General features: G+C 44.0%; 1 protein-coding gene across 4 annotated transcripts in view; it reads right to left on the bottom strand.

Moving 5' to 3' along the window:
• The window catches only part of NFKB1 (nuclear factor kappa B subunit 1), a 151276-nt gene that overhangs the window by 16021 nt on the left and 107817 nt on the right, over nt 1–27438 (bottom strand). For all 4 annotated transcript variants that reach the window (XM_077277994.1, XM_077278011.1, XM_077278020.1 and 1 more), the window contains 10 exons: nt 26056–26136; nt 22835–23014; nt 21799–21940; nt 21586–21700; nt 17694–17895; nt 15287–15456; nt 12514–12616; nt 10345–10469; nt 9552–9618; nt 2367–2539 (listed from right to left, as the gene is read on the bottom strand). In XM_077277994.1, coding sequence (XP_077134109.1) covers nt 2367–2539; nt 9552–9618; nt 10345–10469; nt 12514–12616; nt 15287–15456; nt 17694–17895; nt 21586–21700; nt 21799–21940; nt 22835–23014; nt 26056–26136 — 1358 coding nt within the window. The remainder of the gene's footprint in view (nt 1–2366; nt 2540–9551; nt 9619–10344; nt 10470–12513; nt 12617–15286; nt 15457–17693; nt 17896–21585; nt 21701–21798; nt 21941–22834; nt 23015–26055; nt 26137–27438) is intronic.

Here is a 27438-nt window from a genome sequence, read left to right as displayed (position 1 = left end):
GGTCATCGCGGGGAAGGATGTCAGTGTTGTCCCTAAAATGAAGAAATTTATGAATCGCCTCAAAACGTTTGCGAATCATAACCATGCCATATATTGGAGTTTGATATAAAATATCAGTACTCCAGTATTGGCGAATTTCTGGTTTCTTCACAATCCCCATGTGAAGGACCAGTCCCCAATATTTCATCATTTCTACGGAGTCAACGGGATTTCAAGTAGTAAATGATGAACTTGGGTTTTCGGCAAAAAATTGCAGGGCGTACAAATTTGTTTGCTCCACCATGAGACTGACAATTGACTCGGAGAAAAAGACTTTGAAAAAGTCTATTTCCCTGAGGTTGGCAGTCTCAAATTGGATTCCTGATTGGGGAATGAAATCAGGAATCCGTGGAGCAAAATTTTCAGGGACGGGGGTCCAGGTGGGGGTACTAGTGCTAGGTTGGGCGTGACTAGCACTAGGTTGGGGGTTACTTACCCTTGGCTGTGTGTCTTCTCCCCTGGGCTCCGGGCGATTTCTCGTCCTGCGACATCTTGGGGGTGGCGAGTCCGTGTCACTGGAGGAGGAAGAGTGGGAGGAATACAGAAAAGTGGGGTCCTCACCCTCACTATCAGTTTCGGAGGCAAGAAAGGAATATGCCTCCTCAGCTGAGTACAGCCTTTGTGACTGGGATGAGCGGGACATTGTGTGTGGTGTGTGTAAAAAAAACTTTATTATAGTGTGCGTGTGTGTATGTGCGAGTGTTTGGTGAAACTTTCCACTGCAGGAGGGGGCTGTCAGGCGCGCGGGGGGCAGAGGCGATGCAGCAGCAGATGGAATCGGCGGCAGCAGCAGCAGGGGGTGATCAGGGGGGCAGGGGGTGATCAGGGGGGAAGTGGGTGAACACCGGGGGACAGGAGGGGGCTGTCAGGCGTGGGTGGGCAGAGGCGATGCAGTAGCAGCAGTAGATGGAATCTGCGGCAGCAGCGGGGGGTGATCAGGGGGACGGGGGGTGATCAGGGCGACGAGGGTGATCAGGGGGGTAGGGGGTGATCAGGGGGGCAGGAGGGGGCTGTCAGGCGCGGGGGGCAGAGGCGATGCAGTAGCAGCAGCAAAAGGAATCAGCGGCAGCAGCAGGGGTGATCAGGGGGACGGGGGGGGTGATCAGGGGGGCAAGGGGTGATCAGGGGGGCAGGGAGTGATTAGGGGGGCAGGGGGTGATGAGGGGGGCAGGGGGTGATCACCGGGGGATAGTAGGAGGCTGTCAGGTGCGGGGGGGGGCAGAAGCGATGCGATGGAATCAGCGGCAGCAGCAGGGGGTGATTAGGGGGGCAGGGGGTGATCAGGGGGGCAGGGGGTGATCAGGGGGGAAGTGGGTGAACACCGAGGGGCAGGAGGGGGCTTTCAGGCACGGGGGGGCTGAGGCTATGCAGCAGGAGCAGATGAAATATGCGGCAGCAGCAGGGGGTGATCAGGGGGGCGGGGGGGTGATCAGGGGGGCGGGGGGGTGATCAGGGGGGCGGGGGGTGATCACCAGGGGGCAGGCGGGGGCTGTCAGGAGCTAGGGGAGCTGGGTTGATGGAGCTGGCAGCAGCAGCAGGGGGGGGTTGAAAAGGGGGGCAGGGGGTAAGATCGGGGGGGAGGGTGATCAGCGGGGCAGAGCGCAGAGGTGGATGGCAGAGAGGAGAGTACCTGGCGGCGGCAGCAGGAGCACAGGCGGCAGCGGCGGCGGCAGGAGCACAGGCGGCGGTGGCAGAGGCGGCAGGAGCACCGGCAGAGCAGCGGCAGCGGCGGCAATCGGCGACGATCGGCGGGAGGTATGAGGGTAGGGTCCTCGTTCTCCAGCTTCCAGCAACGGGATGAGTCTGGAGAACGAGGACAGAGGTATTTTACTCCGCCCCTCCAGGTCTGATTGGAGAGCTAGCGTCACAAGGACGCTGGCTCCAATCAGAGCTGGAGGGGGTTAAAAAAAGGTCGCCGGGAGCGATCGTAGACCCGGGGGGGCAAAGCCACCCCCCCTGGGGTGAAGTACAGCTCCCCCTGCACCTGCGGGTACGGTGACATTTGAATGACCCCGGTCACCGGACCCGCAGGGAAGCTTTCCCGCCATGACGCCACATAGGCGTCATGGGTCGGATTGGCACCGACTTTCATGACGCCTACGTGGCGTCAAAGGTCGGGAAGGGGTTAAACTAAACTGAGGAGGAGAGGGGACCGCCTCCTTTTATTCTGTAGGTTTCCTGTTCCTATGGGCGGATCCCTTTCTCTCATGTGGGGTGCTGTCGTGGACTCATTAAAAGAGCATTACCGGTAAGTAATCCGGCTTTTCAAAATTGTCACCATCTCTTAATTACCCTTGAACAAGGACAAGTGCACAAGTCATGCTTACCTCAAAATTGTCCAGTAACGTTTTAGAAGGTAAGGGGCTTAACCTAAAAGCATTGTTTAAAATTCCCAAGCCAAGGTGTTGTGCCAGCACGGACCAGTTCTTGCCTGCATCTTTACTTTGTAACAATGAGTAAAGTTTCTGCTTTGAATCATCACCGAGGCTGTTCATGTCTCCTAGAAAATAAAGATTACTTTGGCTTAAAGGGGTCGTTTGGTTTTTAAAACTAGTTATAGAATATCGTATTAATCTGGATTTATATTGGCAAATTGTGAACAAGTGTCCCCAGGAATGCTCGTTTCTCAGTAATCGGGCAAGGTAAACTGGCTGACAACCACGTGACGAACGAGCAATAAAAGTCGGGTGAAATGATTAAGCTGACTTATAAACAGGAACTATTCTGGCGAGATTGATGACAGTTCTGTGCACAGAGACAATCTATTGCTAATCATCCTGTGTGCATAGGAAATAATGCTTAATATTTCTAACAAAAAGCATTATATAATGCCATCAGTCTCCATAAATTTCTAATATTCTTTTTCAACTCTGGCTGAATCTCCATATTCTTAAAATGTATTTATAATATATTGCTCTTCTACTGCAGTTTAATCTGCATTCTCAGGTTCGAGGTGGACACGGGCTTCTGGATGTAAACTGAATAAAGAGACAGAACTTGTACTTGCGTCATACTGGCAGTGAGTTTTGTCTAAACCAGAAGTTTACATACACTATATAAAAAGACACATCTGCATGTTTTTCTCAATATCTGACATGAAATCAGAATAAACCTTTCCTGTTTTAGGTCAATTAGGATTACCATAATTAATATTTGCCAAATGCCAGAATAATGAGAGAATATTTTAAGGCATTTTTATTACTTGCTGCAAAGTCAAAAATGTACATTCCCTAAGATTAATATGCCTTTAAATAATTCAGGACTGCACATATGATGATGTCATGTGTTTGGAAGCTTCCGAGTTTTTTGGCCACATGTGAGTTAGAGACACACCTTGGATGTATTTTTAATGCACACCTGAAACACACGGCTTCTTTGTGTAGCATCATGGGAAAGTCTCAAGAAATCAACCAAGATATCAGGAAGAGAATTGTGGACTTGCACAAGTTTGACTCATCCTTGGGTACAATTTCAAGATACCTGAAGGTGCATCGTTCATTTGAACAATTATACACAAGCACAAACAAGATGGGAATGTCCAGCCATCATACCGCTCAGGAAGCAGATGGGTTCTGTGTCCCAGAGATGAACGTGCTTTGGTCCGACATGTGCATATAAACCCAAGGACAGAAGCAAAAGACCTTGTGAAGATGATGGCAGAAGCTAGTAAGATTGTGTCAAAACCACAATGAAACGAGTATCAACATAGGCTTATGGGCCACTCTGTCAGGAAGAAGCCATTACTCCAAAAGAAACCTAAAGAAACCAGATTAATGTTTGCAAATGCACACAGGAACAAAGATTTTTGGAGATAAGTCCTGTGGTCTGATGAAACTAAAATTAAACTTTTTGGGCATAATGATAATCGTTACATTTGGAGGAAAAAGGGAGAATCCTAAGAACACCATCCCAACTGTGAAACACAGGGGTGGCAGCATTATGTTGTTCTTTGCTGCAGGACGGACTAGTGCACTTCACAAAATAGATGACATCATGAGAAAAGAAGATTATGTGGCAACACTGAAGCAATGTCTCAAGACACCAGCCAGGAAGTTAAAGCTTGGGCGGAAATGGATCTTCCAAATGGACAATGACCGGAAGCAAACTGCCAAAATGGTAACAAAGTGGCTTAAGGATAACATAGTCAATGTTTTGGAGTGGCCATCACAAAGCCCTGATCTCAATCCTATTGAACATTCATGGGCAAAGTTGAAAAGGCCGCTGTAACCAAGGCGACCTTCAAACCTGGATCAGTTACACCAGTTTTGTCTGTAGGAATGGCCCAAATTCCGACCAACTATTGTGAGAAGCTTGTGGAAGGATATCTCAAACATTGGACCCAAATCATTCAATTTAAGGGCAATGGTACCAAATACTAATGAAATGCATGTAAACTTTTGACTTTGCAGTAAGTAATAAAAAATGCCTTAAAAAATGTTCTCTCATTATTCTGGCATTTAGCAAATATTAATAATTATGGTAATCCTAATTGACCTAAAATGGGAAAGGTTTATTCTGATTTCATGTCGGATATTGAGATAAACATGTATATGTGTGTTTTTATATAGTGGATGTAAACTTCTGGTTTCAACTGTAATTGCTCAAAAAGTGTAAATATTGTACTAAGGTCAAAAACAAGCAAAACATAAAATACCTTAAAACTCGCAGTTTTGATTAGATATATCAAAAAGACATACACACATATGTAAATATCAACTCTATTTAGGTCCTAAATCTGCCCTGTCCTTGAGTCTGCTAAACAGCGGAGGTTGGCACCCTAATTGTAGACGAGAGATGGCGCTCCTGCTCCACGGCAGCTGTCATGTTTTTCTTCTTGATATATCTAATAAAAATTGTGAGTTTTAACACTAGAAGTCCCAGAAATTTCGAGCTCCCCCTGAAGTCCTGAAAGAGGGTCAAATGACCCTTAAGGTATCGTCACACTCAGCAACTTTGCAACGAGAACGACAACAATCTGTGACGTTGCAGTGTCCTGGATAGCGATCTCGTTGTGTTTGACACGCAGCAGCGATCTGGATCCCGCTGTGCCATTGCTGGTCGGAGCTAGAAGTCCAGAACTTTATTTCGTCGCCAGGTCGGCGTGTATCGTCATGTTTCACATCAAAAGCAACGACGATAACAATGGATGTAATGGAGCTAACAACCAGCGAGATCGAGAAGTGAGTCGCCGTTACGTCACTGGATCGCTCCTGCATCGTTCTGGAGTTGCTGTGTTTGACGTCTCTACAGCGACCTAAACAGCGACGCTCCAGCGATCTAGTTTAGGTCGGCTCATTGTCTATATCGCCGCAGCGTCGCTGAGTGTGACGGTACCTTTAGTCCAAACTGACAACTCTGATGGCTCCAATTAGCATCCTTTCATTTGTAAATGTGGCCATTGCCTGAGGAATCTGCAGGGAGCAATTGTGTTGATTCACCTCAACAAAGGTCTTGTAAGAGAGCGTAAACAAAAGAATGTAAGCTGCTCCTGAGTGTGTCTGCCCACCCCCCAGCTGCATTGTTGTGCAGGGGATATGCATAAGGTTGCTAACACCGTAGCAAATTTGCATGCAGCCTTTTGTGCTGTGGGGGATAAATAGGCTGCAGGCCATGGATAAGGTGAGGACATACTGGAGGGAAGTCCATAGCCTGGAACGGCTCGGATTAGGCAGTGGGACTTAGGGTACTGTCACACAGTGCAATTTTGATCGCTACGACGGTACGATTCGTGACGTTCTAGCGATATCGTTACGATATCGCAGTGTCTGACACGCAGCAGCGATCAGGGACCCTGCTGAGAATCGTACGTCGTAGCAGATCGTTTGAAACTTTCTTTCGTCGCTGGATCTCCCGCTGTCATCGCTGGATCGTTGTGTGTGACAGCGATCCAGCGATGCGTTCGCTGGTAACCAGGGTAAACATCGGGTTACTAAGCGCAGGGCCGCGCTTAGTAACCCGATGTTTACCGTGGTTACCAGCGTAAAAGTAAAAAAAAACAAACCGTACATGCTCACCATCTGATGTCCGTCAGGTCCCTTGCAGTCTGCTTCCCGCTCTGACTGTGAGCGCCGGCCGGAAAGTGAGAGCAGATCACAGCGGTGACGTCACCGCTGCGCTCTGCTCTCACTGTACGGGTGCACTCAGTCAGAGCAGGAAGCAGACGGCAAGGGACCTGACGGACATCAGATGGTGAGTATGTACGTTTTTTTTTTTTTTACTTTTACGCTGGTAACCACGGTAAACATCGGGTTACTAAGCGCGGCCCTGCGCTTAGTAACCCGATGTTTACCCTGGTTACCAGCGAACCTCGGCATCGCTCCAGCGCCGTGATTGCAAAGTGTGACCGCAGTCTACGACGCCGGAGCGATACTCATACGACGCTGCGACGTCACGGATCGTGCCGTCGTAGCGACGAAAATTGCACGGTGTGACAGTACCCTAACACTCTGTAATCGTCACTCATTTTAGGGGATCTTTGTGCAACTCGTCCAAGCCAATTCTCCAGACACACACATCATACATGTACACAGCACACATGCTGGACAACACAGGCTCATAACATATACATCATATAGTCACACAGACACACAAACATACATGTACACAGCACACATGCTGGACAACACAGGCTCATAACATATACATCATATAGTCACACAGACACACAAACATACATGTACACAGCACACATGCTGGACAACACAGACTCATTACATATACATCAAATAGTCACACACATCATACATATACACAGCACACATGCTGGACAACACAAGCTTATTACATACACCTGATATAGTCAGACAGACACACACACATCATACATGTACATAGCAAACATGCTGGACAACACAGGATCATTACATACATATCATATAGTCACACACATCATACATATACACAGCACACATGGTGGACAACACAGGCTCATTATGTACATATTACTCATTATTACACTTCCTGGTTGAGCTTGCAAAAGATTTAGGTGGCTCTCATGTGACTGATAAGAAGGCACGCAAGGAGAAACTCCTTCGGCAACAACCTTCCACACCCAGCCCTGGCAAAAGGGCGAAGTGTCAGGTCAACCATCGATGCACGAACAATTGTGCAACTGAGAGATGTGTTGACTGCTACAAATACACGTGTGGCAAATGTACCAGGGACATACCCAGGCAGTGCCAGGTATGGTCCGACAGTGCAGAGTGAGTGAGTGCTGAAATGCTAGTCACACAAGAAGGACATGCCACTCACACACACACACACGCAGCCCCCCACTGCAGCCTATTGTAAATGTGTGGAATTGTTTTATTCCTTGTATTTTTTTTATTATTTTTATAACAAAAATAAAAAGCATGGAAACAAATAACAGTTGTTCTTTTGTATATTTTTCACACTGAAATTTCAGTCCTCTTGTGTGAATTTCGCGCAATTTTTTTTCGCTAGTGTGCTTGAGGCCTTAGACACAAATGCTTCTGGTCATTACTCACAGCTGTACCTTGCTCTAAAATTTCTAAATCTCTATTTAAAATATATAAAAAATGATTCATTGTTTCAGTGTTTTTTTGCTCAAATAAAACTAAACTAAATACAATATGTATAGTCTTTATATTATCAAATACAATAAACTGAATAGAACTAGAAACTAAAGGCTGAGTCACACATAACGATATCGTTAACGATATCGTTGCAACGTCACGCTTTTGGTGACGTAGCAACGATCCCGCTAACGATCTCGTTATGTGTGACAGCGACCAACGATCAGGCCCCTGCTGGGAGATCGTTGGTCGTTGGGGAATGATCAGGACCATTTTTTTGGTCGCTGATCACCCGCTGTCATGGCTGGATCGGCGTGTGTGACGCCGATCCAGCGATGTGTTCACTTGAAACCAGGGTAAATATCAGGTTACTAAGCGCAGGGCCGCGCTTAGTAACCCGATATTTACCCTGGTTACCTTTGTAAAAGTAAAAAAGTTAAAAAAAAAACGTACATACTCACATTCTGATGTCTGTCACGTCCCTCAGCGTCCACAGGGTTAAAACTGCTTTCGGCAAGAGCGCTGCTAAAGCACGCGCTGCTGCCGAGAGCTTCCCTGCACTGACTGTGTCAGCGCCGGCCGTAAAGCAGAGCACAGCGGTGACGTCACCGCTGTTACTGCCGGCGCTGACACATTCAGTGCACGCCGGTGGACGCTGGCGGGGGACATCAGAATGTGAGTATGTAGTGTTTTTTTTTTTTTACTTTTACAATGGTAACCAGGGTAAATATCGGGTTACTAAGCGCGGCCCTGCACTTAGTAACCCGATGTTTACCCTGGTTACCCGGGTGCTGCAGGGGGACTTCGGCATCGTTGAAGACAGTTTCAACGATGCCGAAGTCGTTCCCCTGATCGTTGGTTGCTGGAGAGAGCTGTCTGTGTGACAGCTCCCCAGCGACCACACAACGACTTACCAACGATCACGGCCAGGTCGTAACACGGCCAGCTGTCACACAGACAGCTCTCCAGCGACCAACGATGCCGAAGTCCCCAGGTAACCAGGGTAAACATCGGGTTACTAAGTGCAGGGCCGCGTTTAGTAACCCGATGTTTACCCTGGTTACCATTGTAAATGTAAAAAAAAAAAAACACTACATACTCACATTCCGGTGTCTGCCACGTCCCTTGCCGTCAGCTTCCCGCACTGACTGTGTCAGTGCCGGCCGTAAAGCACAGCACAGCAGTGACGTCACCGCTGTGCTCTGCTTTTACTTTACGGCCGGCGCTCACAGTCAGTGCGGGAAGCTGACGGCGAGGGACGTGACAGACACCGGAATGTGAGTATGTAGTGTTTTGGGGTTTTTTTACATTTACAATGGTAACCAGGGTAAACATCGGGTTACTAAGCGCGGCCCTGTGCTTAGTAACACGATGTTTACCCTGGTTACAAGCGAACACATCGCTGGATCGGCGTCACACACTCCGATCCAGCGATGACAGCGGGAGATCCAGCGACGAAAGAAAGTTTCAAACTATCTGCTACGACGTACGATTCTCAGCGGGGTCCCTGATCGCTGCTGCGTGTCAGACACAGCGAGATCGTAAGTATATCGCTGGAACGTCACGGATCGTGCCATCGTAGCGACCAAAGTGCCACTGTGAGACGGTACCCTTAAACATTAGAGTCTACATAAATGGTAACCTACTAATTGTAAACCGTAAACCATTGTTATTGTTTTATAATAATCTAGTGAGGGAGCCTGCAGCCAGGGGTTACTCCACTCACGCTTGATTTATAAATGAATAGTTGTCATTGGCCTATGCATTATAGTGTTCTAGGGCAGAACAGCGTTAGGGCTCATGCAGACGGACGGATGCATGGACTGTAAATGCAAGGACAGGCCGGTGCTCTCCCAACACAAGTGAGACAGCATCACAGAAATATATGAAGCTGCTACGCTTGGGTCAGCAGAGCCGCTGACAGTGTGGGCTCTGACAGATTTGCATGGATGACTGCATGAATCCTTAGACACATACCTTGTAAAAAAATGTCTTCAGAAGATACTGGTGACATGTATGGTTTTCCATTTAGTATTTCAACAACCTGTAAGATGAATATAAATAAAAAATGTCAATTCTCACTTAGATTTGATACAGGAAAGATGTATATCTTGGTACCGTGTTAGCCAGTTGATAGAAAAATATTTAGAATTGTGTATAAATATTATTATTATTATTATTATTATTTATTATTGTGATTCTTCAGATGTTGTATTAGTCTATGCCTGATGAAGGGACGTGATTAATCTCGAAACCTTGCAATTTGTTACCATCTTTTCAATTAGCCATTAAAAGGTATCAACCACTAAGGACTCTCAATTCTAAATATTTTTCTACTTAGATTTGTGAACTCCAAACTGAAGCCAATGCATTGAAAGTCGCTGATAGGTTTGATGGAAGACTGATTTCCTATCAGTTCTTCTTTACTATACTCCCCTGTGCAGGTTTGATTTATGTGTTGATTTAGTAACTGTCTCGATTTCCAGTTATTTTTTGTTGTGTTTATCGGGCTACATGACTGTTTTTGGCTCTAGTCACCTGTCATGGACTGCTCTCTGATAAACGTGAACCGACACTTGTCTAATATCTTTAGATTGTGAGCCCCAATGAGGACAGCGATTATGACATCGGTAAAGCGCTGTGGAAATGAGCTATGTTTGTGAGTAAAATAAATAAATTAATGGTTATGGCGGCTAGGATACAAGATAATTAATAGAAATGTAGTATAATTTTTTTCTAATGAACGCATGTAAACACACCAGTTGCTTACCTCATCACTAATGGCCATGTCTAGTGGCTTTGTACCAGGGACTATTCCTTCATCAACGTCATTGTCATCGTCTGTGTTCCCAGGAACGTAAAGGGGTTCAAAATTTTCAATGAAAGAATCAGCACCTGTAAATTAATAACATTTAAGCACCATGAAAGTGATCATTTTGTCCTTTCTTTATCTACTTTTTCAGCTTTTTTTTTCATTGCTTGGAAATCATAAATTATGCTCTTTTTTTCATAACATATGTACAGTGAAGGAAATAAGTATTTGATCCCTTGCTGATTTTGTAAGTTGGCTCACTGACAAAGACATGAACAGTATATAATTTTAAGGGTAGGATAATTTTAACATAGAGAGATAGAATATCAAAAATAAAATCCAGACAATCACATTGTATAAATTATATAAATATATTTGTATTTTGCAGTGAGAAATAAGTATTTGATCCCCTACCAACCATTAAGCGTTCTGGCTCCAACAGACCAGTTAGACATTCCTAATCAACTTGTTACTTGCATTAAAGACAGCGGTCTTTCATAGTCAGTGAGACCTCTACAGCATGGGCAAGACCAAAGAGCTTTATAAGGATGTCAGAGACAAGATCATAGACCTGCACAAACCTGGAATGGGCTACATAACCATAAGTAAGATGCTGGGTGAGAATGAGAAAACTGTTGGTGCAATAGTAAGAAAATGGAAGAAATACAAAATGACGGTCAATCGACATCGATCTAGGGCACCATGCAAAATATCACCTCGTGGGGTGTCCTTGATCATGAGGAAAGAGAAAGATCAGCTTAGAACTACATGGGGGGACTTGTTGATGATTTCAAGGCAGTTGGGACCACAGTCACCAAGAAAACCATTGGTAACATATTACGCCATAAAAGTTTAAAATCCTGCAGTGCCCACAATGTCCCCCTGCTCAAGAAGGCACATGTGCAGGCCCATCTGAAGTTTGCCAATGAACACGTGGATGATTCTGTGAGTGATTGGGAGAAGATGCTGTGGTCAGATCAGATAAAAATTGAGGTCTTTGGCAATAACTCGACTCGCCGTGTGTTGAGGAAGAGAAATGCTGCCTATGACCCAAAGAACACCATCCCCACTGTCAAGCATTTAGGTGGAAACATTATGTTTTGGGGGTATTTCTCTGCTAAAGGCACAGGGCTACTTCACTGCATCAATGGGAGAATGGATGGAGCCATGTTCCATAAAATCCTGAGTGACAACCTCCTTCCCTCCGCCAGGACATTAAAATTGGGTCATAGCTGGGTCTTCCAGCAAGACAATGACCCAAAACATACAGCCAAGGCAACAAAGGAGTGGCTCAAAAAGAAGCACATTAAGGTCATGGAGTGGCCTAGCCTGTCTCCAGACCTTAATCCCATAGAAAACTTATGAAGGGAGTTAAAGTTCTGAGTTACCAAGTGACAGCCTCAAAATCTTAATGATTTAGAGATAATCTGCAAAGAGGAGTGGACCAAAATTCCTCCTGACGTGTGCAAACCTCATCATCAACTGCAAAAAACGTCTGACTGCTGTGCTTGCCAACAAGGGTTTTGCCACCAAGTATTAAGTCTTGTTTGCCAGAGGAATCAAATATTTATTTCTCACTGCAAAATGCAAATTAATGTATATTGTTTAAACAATGTGAGTTTCTGGATTCTATTTTTTATATTCTGTCTTTCAATGTTGAAATTAACCTACCCTTAAAATTATAGACTGTTCATGTCTTTGTCAGTGGGCAAATTTACAAAATCTGCAAGGGATCAAATAATTATTTCCTTCACTGTATATGCAATTTTTCTGGCGTATTATAAAAGGTTTTAGAGAAAAAAATTAAACAAAAAGCCACAAAACATGCAATAGCCTTACTAATCCTAATGTTATCTAGAAAGACTAAAAAAAATTTGCTAAATTCATCCAGGTGGCTCATGCTGGATGATACCTTTGGTGTGTCTTTAGACATTTTTATCAAACTTTAAATCACCTCTTGGTTGATTTACTTTTAGATTAATATTCTGTGCCAAAAAGGGGGCTTCTCTATAGTGATAGTACTGCTGTAACTTCATCACTACAGCCCGCCAGGCACAGAAATCTGACAGTACACAGAAAACCACAACAGAACAATTGGCCTTAAAAAAATAATCCAAATGGACTTACCTGCTGCTTTCAGGAGGGCAGTCAGTTTGGTGGAGCCTTTCCCAGCTGCTATGTGGAGAGGGGTATTTCCATCATACGTTGTACTATCCACACAAGCGTCTCCCTGTTGAATATAAAATACTATTGGTCATTACGAGGCTTCTACTATACTCGTTTATAACTGGCTAATTCATCTACACCACTAATGCACTGATCCATCAGCACACATTTTATTTGAGGAAACTAAAAGCCTACAAACTGCCACATACACATAATAATCAACATTGCTCCCTTTAACCCCTTAGTGACGGGGCTAATTTTGATCTTAATGACAGAGCCTTACTTTTTAAATCTGACCAGTGTCACTTTATGAGGTAATAACCAGGGCTGTGGGGTTGGGAGTCGGTGTCATGGAAATTGAGGAGTTGGTCGGAGGTTTGGCTTACCGACTCCACAGCCCTGGTAATAACTCTGGAACGCTTCAACAGATCCCACTGATTCTGAGAGTGTTTTTTCGTGACATATTGTATTTCATAACAGTGGTAAGTTTTGGTCGATATGATTTGCATATATTTATGAAAATACGGAAAATCTGACAAAAATAAAAATTTTGCAATTTTCAAACGTTGAATTTTCATGCCCTTAAATCAGATATACAGCTCTGGCAAACATTAAGAGACCACCACATCAAAACCCTGTCATGGGCAGCCCAATCTCCAGACCTGAAACCCATTGAAAACCTCTGGAATGTAATCAAGAGGATGATGGATAGTCACAAGCCATCAAACAAAGAAGAACTGCTTAGTAGTGATGAGCGAGTGTACTTGTTGCTCGGGTTTTCCTAGCACGCTCGGGTGGTCTCCGAGTATTTGTTTGTGTTCAGAGATTTAGTTTTCATCACAGCAGCTGAATGACTTACAGCTACTAGCCAGGCTGAGTACATGTGGGGGTTGCCTGGTTGCTAGGAATCCCCCCATGTAATCAAGCTGTCTAACAGCTGTAAATCATTCACCTGCCGCGATAAAAACTAAATCTCCAAGCACTTATAAATACTGGGAGGTCACCCGAGCAACAAGTACACTCACTCATCACTACTGCTTACATTTTTGCTCCAGAAGCAGTGTGAAACACTGATGGAAAGCATACCAAGACGCATGAAAGCTGTGATTAAACATCATGGTTATTCCACAAAATATTGATTTCTGAACTCTTCCTGATTTAAAACATTTGTATTGTTGTTATTTGAGGTCTGAAAGCACTGGGTTTTTTTTGTTTTTTTTTTTAAATTTTGACCATTTCTCCTTTTCAGAAAAAAAATACAAAATTTATTGCTTGGAAATTCGGAGACATGTTATCAGAAGTTTATAGAATAAAAGAACAATTTACATTTTACTCAAAAATATACCTATAAAGAGAAAAATTGGACAAACTGAACATTTTGCAGTGGTCTCAATTTTTGCCAGAGCTGTATATTTATTATGTTGTGTGGTATAACTAATACTGATGAACGAACGTGCTCAAATAATATCTTATTTGAGCATGCTCGGATTTTATGGCAGCAGGCACTCACCATCCAAAAATGTCCTTTATTCGGTGATTACATACCAAAAAGCATGGAGACAAAATGTGGAGAGATCTGTAAAAGCACTTGTGCTTAACACTAATCATATCATAATTTTTTTTAATTTTAGAAAAAACCCTTAGCCTAACTCTAACGCCAAAAAATGAAAGAAACAAAAATTCTAAAATAAATAAAAATAATCTGATAAAGAGGATGCTCGGGGGGGATGACATACTAATTATTGGCTTTTGATCACTGTGATGGGCCCTATCGCAGTGATCAAAAGGAACCAATAGAAAAATACCTGCTGTTGCCGGGTGCCGGCCGGCAGATCTCGGTGGGTGCACTACATATGTGCCCGCCATTTTTTTTCAGGAAGAGAAGGCTGAAGGCCAGGGGCAGGTGGGCTTGGAGACATAATTACTCTTCTCTGACATGTTATATCATGTTGGAGAAAGAAATTATTTTATTAGCAGGCACACTTTTTTTGTGTGTGTGATCACTGTTATTCATTGAATAACTGTGATCACGTGATCGGGATCCAGAAAATCCATCCCTGATCGTGTTCTCCAGGGTCTCCGCTACCTGGGGGTAGCAGAGACCTTGGAAATTTTTGGCCTCGGGGGGCGCTATAGGCTTATTTCCGATCACTGACATGGCGATTAGGGAACAGGGCCCCTTAGCCGTTTTAATGCATATCGGTGGTTGTTAAGGGGTCAAGGCCACGTTCAGTGTTTGGTCCGTATTATATATCAGTATTTGTAAGTCAAAACCAGGACTCGGTCAAAAATGATTGGGATAGTCAATTCATTTTTGGCTCTTTTTTTCACAAGCTTCATTTTATAGCATTTTTTTGTGGCTATTGGATATTGTGGGGGGGGGGGGATTGAAAGAAAAATAGGATATTTTATTATTTTTTTAACTACAAAGGATAACTAAGAAAAATTTTAAATTGTGCACCCCTTTTCATAAAAATTATTTTGATAGATTCTACTATTTTTTGTGGCTGGGCAAGACTATAAACAACAATTCAGACTGGTGGTGATTCCATTTTTTTCTTGATATCTTATTCATGCATAGCAGAGCTGACGGATAGATTTACTTTTTTCCTTCAATAATAGAGAAACTTTACTTTCAGGTCCACGTTCACATACATTTGGTGGCTTGATAATACATGAGAATGACATGAATCTTCAAAACTCCAAATTGGGAGATGCTGCATACAACACTCACCTCAAGGAGAAGACAGCCTGCCAGGGAAATGTTGTCTTGTTCCACAGCCAGGTGGAGAGGGCTTCTTCCGGACTTTTGCTCCTGTGCATTTACATCGGCCATTGCTGATATCAGCAGTCTAAGGCAGGGCATGCTGTTTGTGATTACTGCTTCATGAATTGCATTCAATCCTGCATTCAAACAGAATTCTTATAGTTCTAGAAATGTTTAGAAAAAGCTTTCACACAAGGTTATTCTAAATAACCAAAGCATAATGTCTTAGCTTCAATCTATTAAAGGGAATCTGTCACCAGATTTTTGCTACCCCACTGAAAGCAACATGATATAGGGGTAGAGACCCTAACTCCAGTGATGTATCACTTACTGAGCTGCTTGCTGCAGTTTTGAGAAAAGCACTATTTTATCTGCTGCAGATTTACCAGTTCGCTGAATGTTGATTTCTGTATAACCCCACACACAGCACTGATTGGCAGCTTTCTGTGTGCACTGTGCAGAGGCAGAAAGATGCTAACCAGTGGTGTGGGTGGGGTTATAAAGAATTAATAAATATGGAGGACTACATGGCATCAGGTTTATTACTCCTCCAGCTGCTGGTAAAACAGTGATTTTATTGAAACTACAACAAGCAGCCCAGTAAGTGACACATCGTTGGAATCGGGATCTCTGGCTGTACCTTATACTGCTCTCAGGTGGAAAAAACCTGGTGACAGATTATCTCTAAAAAGTTTTCAAATGAATGCATGTTTGGCTGATAGTTTACTTTATGACTCCTCCATAAACATGCAACTTAGCTTCATAAAATGGGGAAATGGAAATATTTCATTGTCGGACACTGTTTCCTTTGTTTTGGCAGCAGCTTATCTAAGTGAGAATAAAGAATCAAATTTAAAAAAGTTAAAATTCATGTTGCCCTGTCCTTTATTCTCCAACAGTATCACTGTGCTTGATTGGCCAGCAAACTCGCCTGACCTTAACCCCATGGGATATTGACGAGGAAGATGAGAGACACCAGACCCAACAATGCAGATGAGCTGAAGGCTGCTATCAAAGCAACCTGGGCTTCCATAACACCTCAGCAGTGCCACAGGCTGATCGCCTCCATCTCACGCCGCATTGATGCAGTAATTGATGCAAAGGAGCCCCGACCAAGTATTGAGTGCATTTACTGAACATACATTTCACTAGGCCAACATTTCAGATTTTAAAGTCATTTTTCAAGCTGGTGTTCTAAAGCAGTGTTCCCCAACTCCAGTCCTCAAGGCCCACCAACAGATCATGTTTTCAGGATTTCCTTTGTATTGCACAGGTGATGCAATTATCACCTGGGCAAGACTAAGGAAATCCTGAAAACATGACCTGTTGGTGGGCCTTGAGGACTGGAGTTGGGGACCCCTGTTCTAAAGTATTCTAATTTACTGAGATAATGACTTTTGGGTTTTCATTGGCTGTAAAGGTACCTTCACACGAAGCGACGCTGCAGCGATAGCGACAACGATGCCGATCGCTGCAGCGTCGCTGTTTGATCGCTGGAGAGCTGTCACACAGACCGCTCTCCAGCGACCAACGATGCCGAGGCCCCTGGGTAACCAGGGTAAACATCGGGTTGCTAAGCGCAGGGCCGCGCTTAGTAACCCGATGTTTACCCTGGTTACCAGCGTAAAAGTAAAAAAAACAAACAGTACATACTCACCTGCGCGTCCCCCAGCCTCTGCTTCCTGACACTTACTGAGCTCCGGCCCTAACAGCAGAGCGGTGACGTCACCGCTGTGCTTTCACTTTCACTTTAGGGCCGGAGCTCAGTAATGTCAGGAAGCAGAGGCTGGGGGACGCGCAGGTGAGCATGTACTGTTTGTTTTTTTTACTTTTACGCTGGTAACCAGGGTAAACATCGGGTTACTAAGCGCGGCCCTGCGCTTGGTAACCCGATGTTTACCCTGGTTACCAGTGTAAAACATCGCTGGTATCGTTGCTTTTGCTTTCAAACACAACGATACACAGCGATCGGACGACCAAATAAAGTTCTGGACTTTATTCAGCGACCAGCGACATCACAGCAGGATCCTGATCGCTGCTGCGTGTCAAACGAAACGATATCGCTAGCGAGGACGCTGCAACGTCACGGATCGCTAGCGATGTCGTTTCGTGTGAAGGTACCTTAAGCCATAATCATCAACATGAACAGAAATAAACACTTGAAATAGATCACTCTGTAATGACTCTATATACTATAGGAGTTACACTTTTTGTATTGAAGAACTGAAATAAATTAACTTTTTGATGATATTCTAATTTAGTGAGAAGCACCTGTAGGAGAAAGTCAGTTGGAACACACACACATATTAGATCATCCACAAGGGGCTTAGTGTCACATTTTGTCCGTGTTGTGATATGGGTAACACGTACTCACCCTCATTGTTTGGAAGATTGATGATCTCAGTTATTTTTGAATGATTGAGGAGAATACTTAGGGTGTTTGCATCTCCTTCTTTACATGCAAGATGCAGAACAGAATTTCCCTTGCGGTCTAACATTAATGGATCTCCTCCAGCTTTCAGGATATCTTGAACGATGTGAGCTTGATGTGTGATGACAGCCAAATGTAAAGGAGTCTATAAATTTTCAAAGAAGTTTTATGAAAAATTTTCTGATTTTAAGGCAACCAATGCGATTATATACTTTTTTTTACATTCAAACATATAGGAATGGTACCTTACCATTATCCAGATATTAGGAGCAACCTTGATCTTACCCAGTATATAGCTCTGGCCACATCTTTTGTGGACTATTGACCTACTTCTTTATATTGATCAGGTAATTAAAAAGACTAAAGGGCGTCCCTGAAACACTGAAAGAGGGTTTGTGGAAGCATAAGCCTTATGCTACTTTCACACTAGCGTCGGGCTCGGCCCGTCGCTGTGTGTCGGGCCGACGTTCCCGACGCTAGCGTTCTCTGCGCCGCACAACGGGGGCAGCGGATGCATTTTTCCAGCGCATCCGCTGCCCCATTGTGAGGTGCGGGGAGGTGGGGGCGGAGTTCCGGCCGCGCATGCAGGGTCGGAAAAAGCGGACCGTCGGCGGCAAAAAACGTTACATGTAGCGTTTTTTTGTGCCGACGGTCCGCCACAACACGGCGCAACCGTCGCACGACGGTTGCAACGTGTGTCAATCCGTCGCAATACGTCGCATAATGTTAGTCTATGGTGAAAAAACGCATCCTGCAAGCACTTTTGCAGGATGCGTTTTTTCTGCAAAACGACGCATTGTGACGGATTGCAGTTAACGCTAGTGTGAAAGTAGCCTAAGTGGCATTGGTCTTCAGATAATGGAATAGTACTGCTGAAACCATATACAATTGGTACATCATCCTACTTAAAAGTCAACGTGCATTTTCTGTGTATGGCACATGTTTTGTACTATACAATCATCAGGTGAAAGAATTCTGACCAAGGTGACTGTGAGCTACTGCTAATTTGTGTAGGTGCACAGCAAAATATAAGTCAGATGTGGACTTCACTTATTGGGAGGGAGCTTTTGGGATGACCAGGGCCTCTATAGTACTGCTAGGGACCAATTGGGTCTTCTCCAGGCCCTGCTGTTAAGAAATATACTGGTTTATGCAGGACTGATGTGCAATAAAGGACCCCACCCCCTGCATATGAGTGAGATTGTTCTCTACCTGTCCTTTTCTGTGTATATAGTTATCCCCGCACAGGTTGGGTATAAAGTGGCCTGTGAAATTATTCATCCCCCTTGGAATTATTAGTGTTTCGCAATCTCACAACCGGGAATTTCACTGTTTTTTGAGGGTCTGCATCAGTTCATGTACAGAACATGCCTACAACTGTAAACATTTGGTTTTCTTTGTACTGTGAAGCACACAACAAATAGGATAATTTAACTGAAAACTTCAGTGTGTAAAACTATTCACCCCCCCCCCCCCCCAAAGTCAGTACTTTGTAGAGCCTCCTTTTGAGACACAAACAGCTGCAAGTCACTTTGTATAAGTCTGTATGCTGTATGACCTTTCCACATCTTATCACTGGGATTTTCTGCCCATTTCACAAGGCAAAACTGCTCCAACTCCTTCAAGTTAGATGGTTCCTCTGGTGAACAAGAATCTTCAAGTCTGACCACAGATTCTCAGTTGGATTAAGTTGCGTGCTTTGACTAGGTCAGTCCAAAACATTTACACTACACACCTTAAACTACTCGAGTGTTGCTTTAGCAGTATGCTATGGGTCATTGTCTTGTTGGAATTTGAACCTCCGTCCCAGTCTCAAATCACTGATAGACTGAAACAGGTTTTGCTCAATAATATCCATGTATTTCACACCATCCATCTTCACCACAACTCGGACCAGTTTCCCTGTCCCTGCTGCCAAACAACATTTACACAACATGATGCTACCACCACCATCATGTTTCACTGTGGGGATGGTGTTCTTGGGATGATGAGCTATGCTTGTTTGGCGCCAGACATAGCGTTTACCTTGATTGCCAGAAATTTTTATTTTGGTCTCCTCTCACCACACCACCTTCCTCCATACATTTGATGAGTCTCCCAAGCCTTTTGGCAAACTCAAAATAAGCCTTACAATTTTTGTGTGCAACTAAAGGTTTTTTTCTGCCCACTGTTCCATTGTGGTCGTATGGACAGATATTCCAGTCTCTGCTTGGGAACTCTGCAGCTCCCACAGGAGCTCCTTGCCTGGACTGAGCATTTTGGTGGGCATCCCTCTCTTGGCAGGTTTGTTGTGATACCATGTTCTTTCCATTTGATGATAATGGAGTAGATGGTTCTCCGGCGGTTCATCAGATATTAGGATATTTTTTATAACCCAACCCTGACTTGTACTTCTCAACAACTTTGTCTCCAGCTTTTCTGGAGATCTCTTTTGTCTTCATGGTGATGTTTGGTCAGTGGTGCCTCTATGTTAGTTGTAGCCTCTGTGGACTTCCCGTAAAGTTGTGTTTGTACTGACAGATCATGTGACACTTAGGTTGCACACATGTGAACTGCCTTTCACTAAGCATGTGACTTATAGAGGTAATTGCTTGCACCACAAAGTTTTAGGGGCTTCATTGCAAAAGGAGTGAATACATATGCACATGCCAATTTTTAGTTATTTGATCCCATAAATTTAATTAAAGGGAACCTGTCACCCCATTTTTTCAGTATGAGATAAAAATACCGTTAAATAGGGCCTGAGCTGTGCTTTACAATAGTGTATTTTTTGTCCCCCGATTCCCCACCTATGCTGCCGAAATACCTTACAAAAGTCGCCGTTTTCGCCTGTCAATCACGCTGGTCTGGTCAAAAGGGCGTGGTGAAATGGCTGTTTCTCCCCACCTCTTGCTTATCTTCCCGGTGTTGGCGTAGGGTTTTGCGCATGCGCAACAGCCGAATGCACTGCGCAACGGCAAAAAAAGTGAGCGATCTGTGTTATTCAGAGGTTTATCGGTGGGGGCGGCCATCTTCCTGAGGCCGCGCGTGCACAGATGGAGTGCTCTGCTTCCTGGGGCTTCAGGAAAATGGCCGCGGGATGCTGTGCGTGCGCAGATGGAGATCACGGCGGCCATTTTCCTGAAGCCCAGCTGACTGCCCTGCGTGGCCGCCCTGCCTGTGAATCCCAGCCCCGCAATGTGAATAAATCATAAGTCACTGCGGGGCTGGGATTCACAAGCAGGGCGGCCGCGCAGGCGCAGTCAGCTGGGCTGCATATGAGGAAAGACGGGCAGCGCTCACTGCGGAAAAGAGCGCAGACGCCGGCTATTTTGAAAACAGCGGTGAGGAGGAGGCGGCGCCCGGCGCCAAGAAGATGTGAGTGACGGCTGTGTGGCGTCTAAAGCAGGGGGGAAACGCCGGCCTCCTTGACTGAAGACCAGGTATTTCTCACAAATTATAAAACTGATTTAGTTCTGGGAGCTGTAACTAGAGAAATAAAGAGCCACCTTGTCAGAATGCAGCATTACTGCTGCACAAGGTGGCCCTTTTAGTTTGAAACGACAGGGAGGGGGGGGGGAGGTTGGGTGACAGGTTCCCTTTAATGTGGGCAAGAACACTGTGAAAGAGGCCTATGGCATGCTCCATGTCCCAGTCTCCCTACTTCCGGCTTTCTGGGGATCTGTGCACTCCTGCGTGACTGATAGTCTGGACCAGATGCAGTAACACACTCCTGGTCCAAACTGCTCTCTCTGATGCTGTGAGCACAGGTAGCTTTGCTTCTGCCGCTCGGTGACACCGGAGCTGACTTCAGCATTACAGCTAGCTTCAGAGCAGCACCCTACTAATAACATACCTGGTACAGATCATTTCGCACATTGGTAATATCCTCACATATAATTCCTGAAGTTATTTCTAGGAACATCTTTACAAGTGCAGACTGAAGATGGATAATAGACAGATGAAGAATACTGGGAAAAAAAAGAAAAAACATAATTCACTTTAAAGCCAGAGCCTGCAATACAATGATGTATTTCTAGAAGAAGCTGTGCTGCAGTCATTTTCTTACTTGTCTCCGTTCTCATCTTGAACTGACGCTAGATGGCGCTGTACTGACAGCAGATTTCTCACATCTCCTGTTACTGCATAGTCAAACAGGGAAGCAGCATGGCGCTTTGCAAGTTGCACAGCCTTTTCCAAAAACTGACAACCTGAGGAAAAGAATAGTGTGATAGTCACCCTCTGTGTCACCTGTACAGAGGTAAGTCGCTGGTCTGCACATCCCTGCCAGAACCAGAGCCAGGTCAGGTGTCATTCAAGTGTCTCTCCCCAATGAAAATGGATGTGATGTCATCGGCACTGCTCACCTGCCCCTGCACCCTACCGACGCAAACGTGAGTGGCACTGGAAATTCCCTTTAAGGTAATCCAAGTAACACGTTTAACCCTGACACTGGACACTATCAGAGGAAGTGCACTAAAATCAAATACCTCTATTTATATCAATGCATCCATACAATGTTTAACAGCAACTACATTGCCGCACACACAACACTGTGAGCCACAAAATGAAATTCTACATTAACATGTAAGTAAAAAAAAGAAAATTTCAATAAACAAGCAAGAGAACCACCTCCTAGAGGAAAACGTACAATTAATATTGTATATTGCACCATGGACTCCATGTGGCTGCGACCCAGCCGTGGTATTTATGTGTGACAGTGGGAACTGTGATGGGTGCAAGCTGTAGGCTTTGCAAGGCAATATACCTGAGGCCGGTCTTGGCTAGCCTCTTTAATTTGCCATGATAGTCTGCCTGCAAAACTTAGCTGACCTGAGAAGTAAGTAAGGGCTAACGAGGTTGATGGCTGTCCAGTCTTTTAGCAGGAAAAAAAAAATATTGTAGCATATGTCATCTGATGTAATTTCCAAACTATTTTACCCTATAAGCACGGCATTCACTGGGCAACGGCCTACTCCATATATGTATATATATATTTAGATGCTTCATACAATGCAGTCACTCAGATGAAGACTCGCATTACTGCAGGAAGCATGCACCCTGAAGAGTTAACCTTAAATCAGTGTCCTGGATAACAGCAGTACCTCTTTGTTTGCATGCTCCAGGTACTTTACAGGCCTCCACTTCCTCTCCTGCAGGATCGGCTTGTGAGTCACTTTGCGTCAGTGATGCCTCCAGGCGCTCGCTGCCAGTTTCGCTGTCATTTGGCTGGGAGAGCACAGACTCGCCTTCTTCCTGGCCGCCTCCACAATGGGGCTGTGAGGCTAGGCGCACACAAATCATTTGCATGTTAGATAATACCTAACACTTCCTTAGGATTAATAACAGACTTTTCAGTATCTAGCAACTCTTAAAAGTGACTTCATGCATGATTGACTTCTGTATTTAATGTTATATTCTCACAGCAGAAGAATTATTAACTCGGAACATTTCAACCTCAAGCTAACTTCTTTCACGTAACCTACCATTTACCATCACTTCTATACACTTATGTGGTTATCCAGTTACATAAAAATGCTTGCAATGGGTCTATGGCTGAAATTGGTACAGTTTTCTAATATTCCTCTATTATGACGCTGTTCCTGGCAGCTCAACTTTCATACTGGCTTTGAAAAAGCAACAAAAGCAACCTCCCTCTGTTGGGTCATACATATGAAGGGGACTGGTTGTCAGGTTTAGTTTATTATCTAAGCCAACCTCCGTCTCGGTCACTGATGTCTACAGGAGGGGGCTGTCTTAGCGAATGTACTGAGCCTGACAGCCAGCCTCCTTAGTACAGGTCACTGACAGAGGAAGAGGGAGCAAGCTCGATCCTGTTTTAAAGTAAATCCAGTACTGGAGCTTCACAGTCCAAAATGGTGACCTGGGACCAGAATGGTGACCGACCTTCAAACAACGTCCTATGAGGAATGGTTAGAGGATTTTGGAATGTTTCGCTTGCAAAAGAGGAGACTTAATATGTGGCTAGAAATATCTCAAGTGCTGTCACACTGTAGAGGGATCCGCTCTATTCTCTCTTACACACGGAAACACAAGAAGCAATGGAAGTCTTCAAACCGAGGCCGGACAGACATCTGTCTGAGATGGTTTAGGGAATCCTGCATTGAGACACCATGACCCTGGAGGTCCTTTCCACCTCTACTATTCTAAGATAATGACTGCAGGACATAATAACAGCAGAATATTAGAAAATTGCAATCAACTTACATTTGTAATCTAGCTGGACAAAAATTCACTACTATTACATCTCACATAAAATATAAAAAAACAGAATGATAAAAAATAAACTGATCAATCAGTGGCTTATGTGGAAAACTGGACACGCTGGGAAGGTTTTGGGATAAATTTTTCACAGCCATTTTAGTCCCACAAACCGACGGCCAAGGGGAAAATCTAAAAGAGTAGTGGTTTACTGTATGTATATGTACAATTAGACAACTCTTAAGGGCTGTCTTCATACTTTGATCTTAAGCTGGGAAACAGCTGTAACTTCTTAGATACAAAGTGATATTAGACATTTCATGGAGAAATCATGCTGTCGTGGGCCAAGAGGTAGATTGTAATAGCCGTGATTACGACAAGGCCTATGTGAGATACTTGTAGGTATAGCACACTAAAAGGAGGAGGACTTTGGACCCGTTCTCTTGACTCTCCTAGGATATTAATTGTATAGCATATGCAGAAAGTCTCTACATTTTTGTACACTTGTATTTCAGAAAAAAAGCTCTCTACTCTGCCATGTTCAGAGTCCACCTATTATCCTCTACTTTTATCGTGAAAGGATGTTCTTCTCGAGGAAGAGAAGTCTACTGGGAACAGCTATAACTGCCCGCCATCACTGAAAAGAAGCAATTTGCTACTTGGAGACCAATTTCCTTCCAAAGCAATTTTTAATTAACTCTCAGGAAACAACATATTTACATATAAGTACATGTTACAGCAAATATTAAAGGAACGCTATCACCAGATTTTTGCTACCATATCTGAGAGCAGCAAAATAATGTAGGGACAGAGACCTTGATTCCAGCAATGTATCACTCATTGGCAGGCCCGTATTTGCCACTAGGCACTAGGTGTCTGGTGCCTAGGGCGTCGGGGTGGCGCCCAAGTTGAGATTTAAAAAATATATATTTTTTTTAAATCTCCCTTCCTTCTCTAGACTCTTTAACAAACTGACGTCGTTCTCGAGGAGGGAGGGAGTGTGCCGCATTTATTTGTATTCACGTCTTCAAGACTTTTGGCATATTTTTGATGCTTTATGCCCATTCTGAGCAGATCTGTGGGTCACCCATTTCTGAAGCCCCCACCAGTCACTACACAAAGACCTGGTAGAAGGCCGCAGCTCAGGAGACAGGAGAGCATGCACACAGCGCAGAGTGGATCCAGTGAGTAGAAAGTCATAGTCCTGTCTCCTGCACTGTGCATTTCTAAGCGGTCTTTTGAGCAATCGGCGGGGGTCTCACGAACCACCCCAAGCTACCTCTTCGTCATACTGAGCTGGGAATTAATTGACCTAACACATGTAAGAGGTCTTCCAAAAGTTAAGTTACCCTTTAGATGTTTAATAAAGTTCCTGCCTAGGACCAAGCAGTACTGTGATCCCGGTATGGTCCGCAGTCTGATGATGGCTGGTAACAATGGCTGGCATACTGGGAGTTGTAAGTTCTCTTAGTCACTTCATGTCATAGGAAGCCTGAAATGGTTAAAAAAACCTGAACGGACAGAGAGTCATCTTGCAGTGTATGAGTTCATTGTTTTCAGCATATATTTGCTGGAAGCTGAGTGCACATACCCTTAGTCTGGCTGATCAGTAGGGGGCGTACCACTAAAGTGCCTAGGGCAGCATGAGTGCCAAATATAGCCCTGCTTATTGGGCTGCTTTCTGCAGTTTTGATAAAATCCTTGTTTTATTTGCTACAGCTCTGCCAGTTCTCTGTGCTGAACCCCATATAACCCACGCCACCACTGATTGGCAGCTTTCTGTGTACACTGTGCATAGGCAGAAAGCTTTCAATCAGGGTTGGCAGCAGAATCATACAGCGCTCATGAATATGGATGACTGTATGGCAGAAGTTTCTCCTGTTGATAAAACAGTGATCAAGCAGCCCAGTGATACATTGCTGGAATCAAGGTCTCTGTCTCTAGTTCATACTGTTCTCAGAATAAGTAGCAAAAACCTGGCGAGAGATTCCCTTTGAGCTATTTATTCCCTATCATTAAACAGGACATGTCTCTTATAACAATACGTTAAACATGAGTAAAGTCTTAAAGCTGTAAGGGCTGGAAAACCGAGACTGCAAATTACCTGTATTGCGGTTCATTGTGCCCCCATGAAAATTCAGTCCTCCGTAGCTATTCGTATAGTTGAATGAGGGGTAGCTGTAACCTGCAAGTAATAAAATGCCGTGTTCAGAACGTTTCTTGTATTGGATTAGACATTAGTTTGATTTTTGTCTTGTCTCAGAAAAACCTTAAACACATCAAAAGTGTGGTGTGTTACCTAAGGGAGACTGCCAGTCATTTTCTTAGAATAACTTTCTCAGAACTTTCTTTATCTAGCTAAATGTGACCAAATGTCTAATAAACTGTCTTTTGTGATTTGCACACATTTTTTATAAGCTTTAGAGACCTTCTTGACTGATAAAAGGTGCGTAGCAGCGTTGAAAAGGGTTGTAGTTTGTCAGAAGAGGGGAATGATCTGACATACTGCACAGTATGCAAAAAAAATAGAAAATGTGCCGAAATTTGCAAGCTACCGTAATTAAATAGTGACATGAACTAATTGCCTTATTCTCATCTTGAATAAGGAAACTTATAGTACTTATTATGTAGATAAAATGATGGGAACCATGATGGATTCCCGTAGGAGCCAATTGAAGCCAATAATGTCCATTTTGACCTTTTGTTTTTCATCACGTGAGAGATCTATTAAAGAACTTAATTCTGTTTTTCTGGTCCATAGACAAAGAAGCAGAATTCCCAGTCTTACCAGCACAAAATCTTAAAAGGGGTTGTGCAACTAGATGCCTCCTTTAATGAACAGTGGCAAGCCTGTCCACAGATTGTGTCTGGTACTAAAGGCGAGCTCTACTAAACAGAACGTGGCTGAGCTGTAATACCACACACAACCAGTGGTTGCGGGTGGCACTGGTTTTGGATGAAAATGTCTATGGTATGTTGTTGTAATCCCCTTTAAAATAATAAGGATGCTAATAATGGCAGTCAATTATACACACAGACATGTTGGCTTTCTTTATAGATATGTCCATTATTTAGCTTCCAGCATCGTATTGCCAAGCAGGCCGGCGCAGAATTATGATGTTGTCAGAGTAAAGTCAATCACATTGTTGAGTAAGCTTAGGATTATCTAAGCATTCCCATGAGGAAATACTTTTCATACAATTCATCCTACACAAATTGCAATTCAACATAAAATATTGAACAAGTGGGAACATGAAAGAAAATGAAGGGGTACGTGGCTTTATAGCTTCACTGATTAGTATTAGATCTATTGCTCCATTCTCCTCGGTCTGTAGCAGATCACTTTCTTCACTTCTGTAATGTGTCATCTAGGAGTTGTACTTACTAAAATGTCAATATTTTAATACTCCCTCTATTTTAGAAGGAGCTCTGGACTTGGTCTTTATAACTATACAGGCTCAGATTTAGTCCTACCATTATTCTCTGA

This window comes from Ranitomeya variabilis, chromosome 1 (assembly GCF_051348905.1).
Source record: "Ranitomeya variabilis isolate aRanVar5 chromosome 1, aRanVar5.hap1, whole genome shotgun sequence".
Taxonomy (NCBI): Eukaryota; Metazoa; Chordata; class Amphibia; order Anura; family Dendrobatidae; genus Ranitomeya; species Ranitomeya variabilis.
This window is presented reverse-complemented; position numbering and strand designations above follow the sequence as displayed.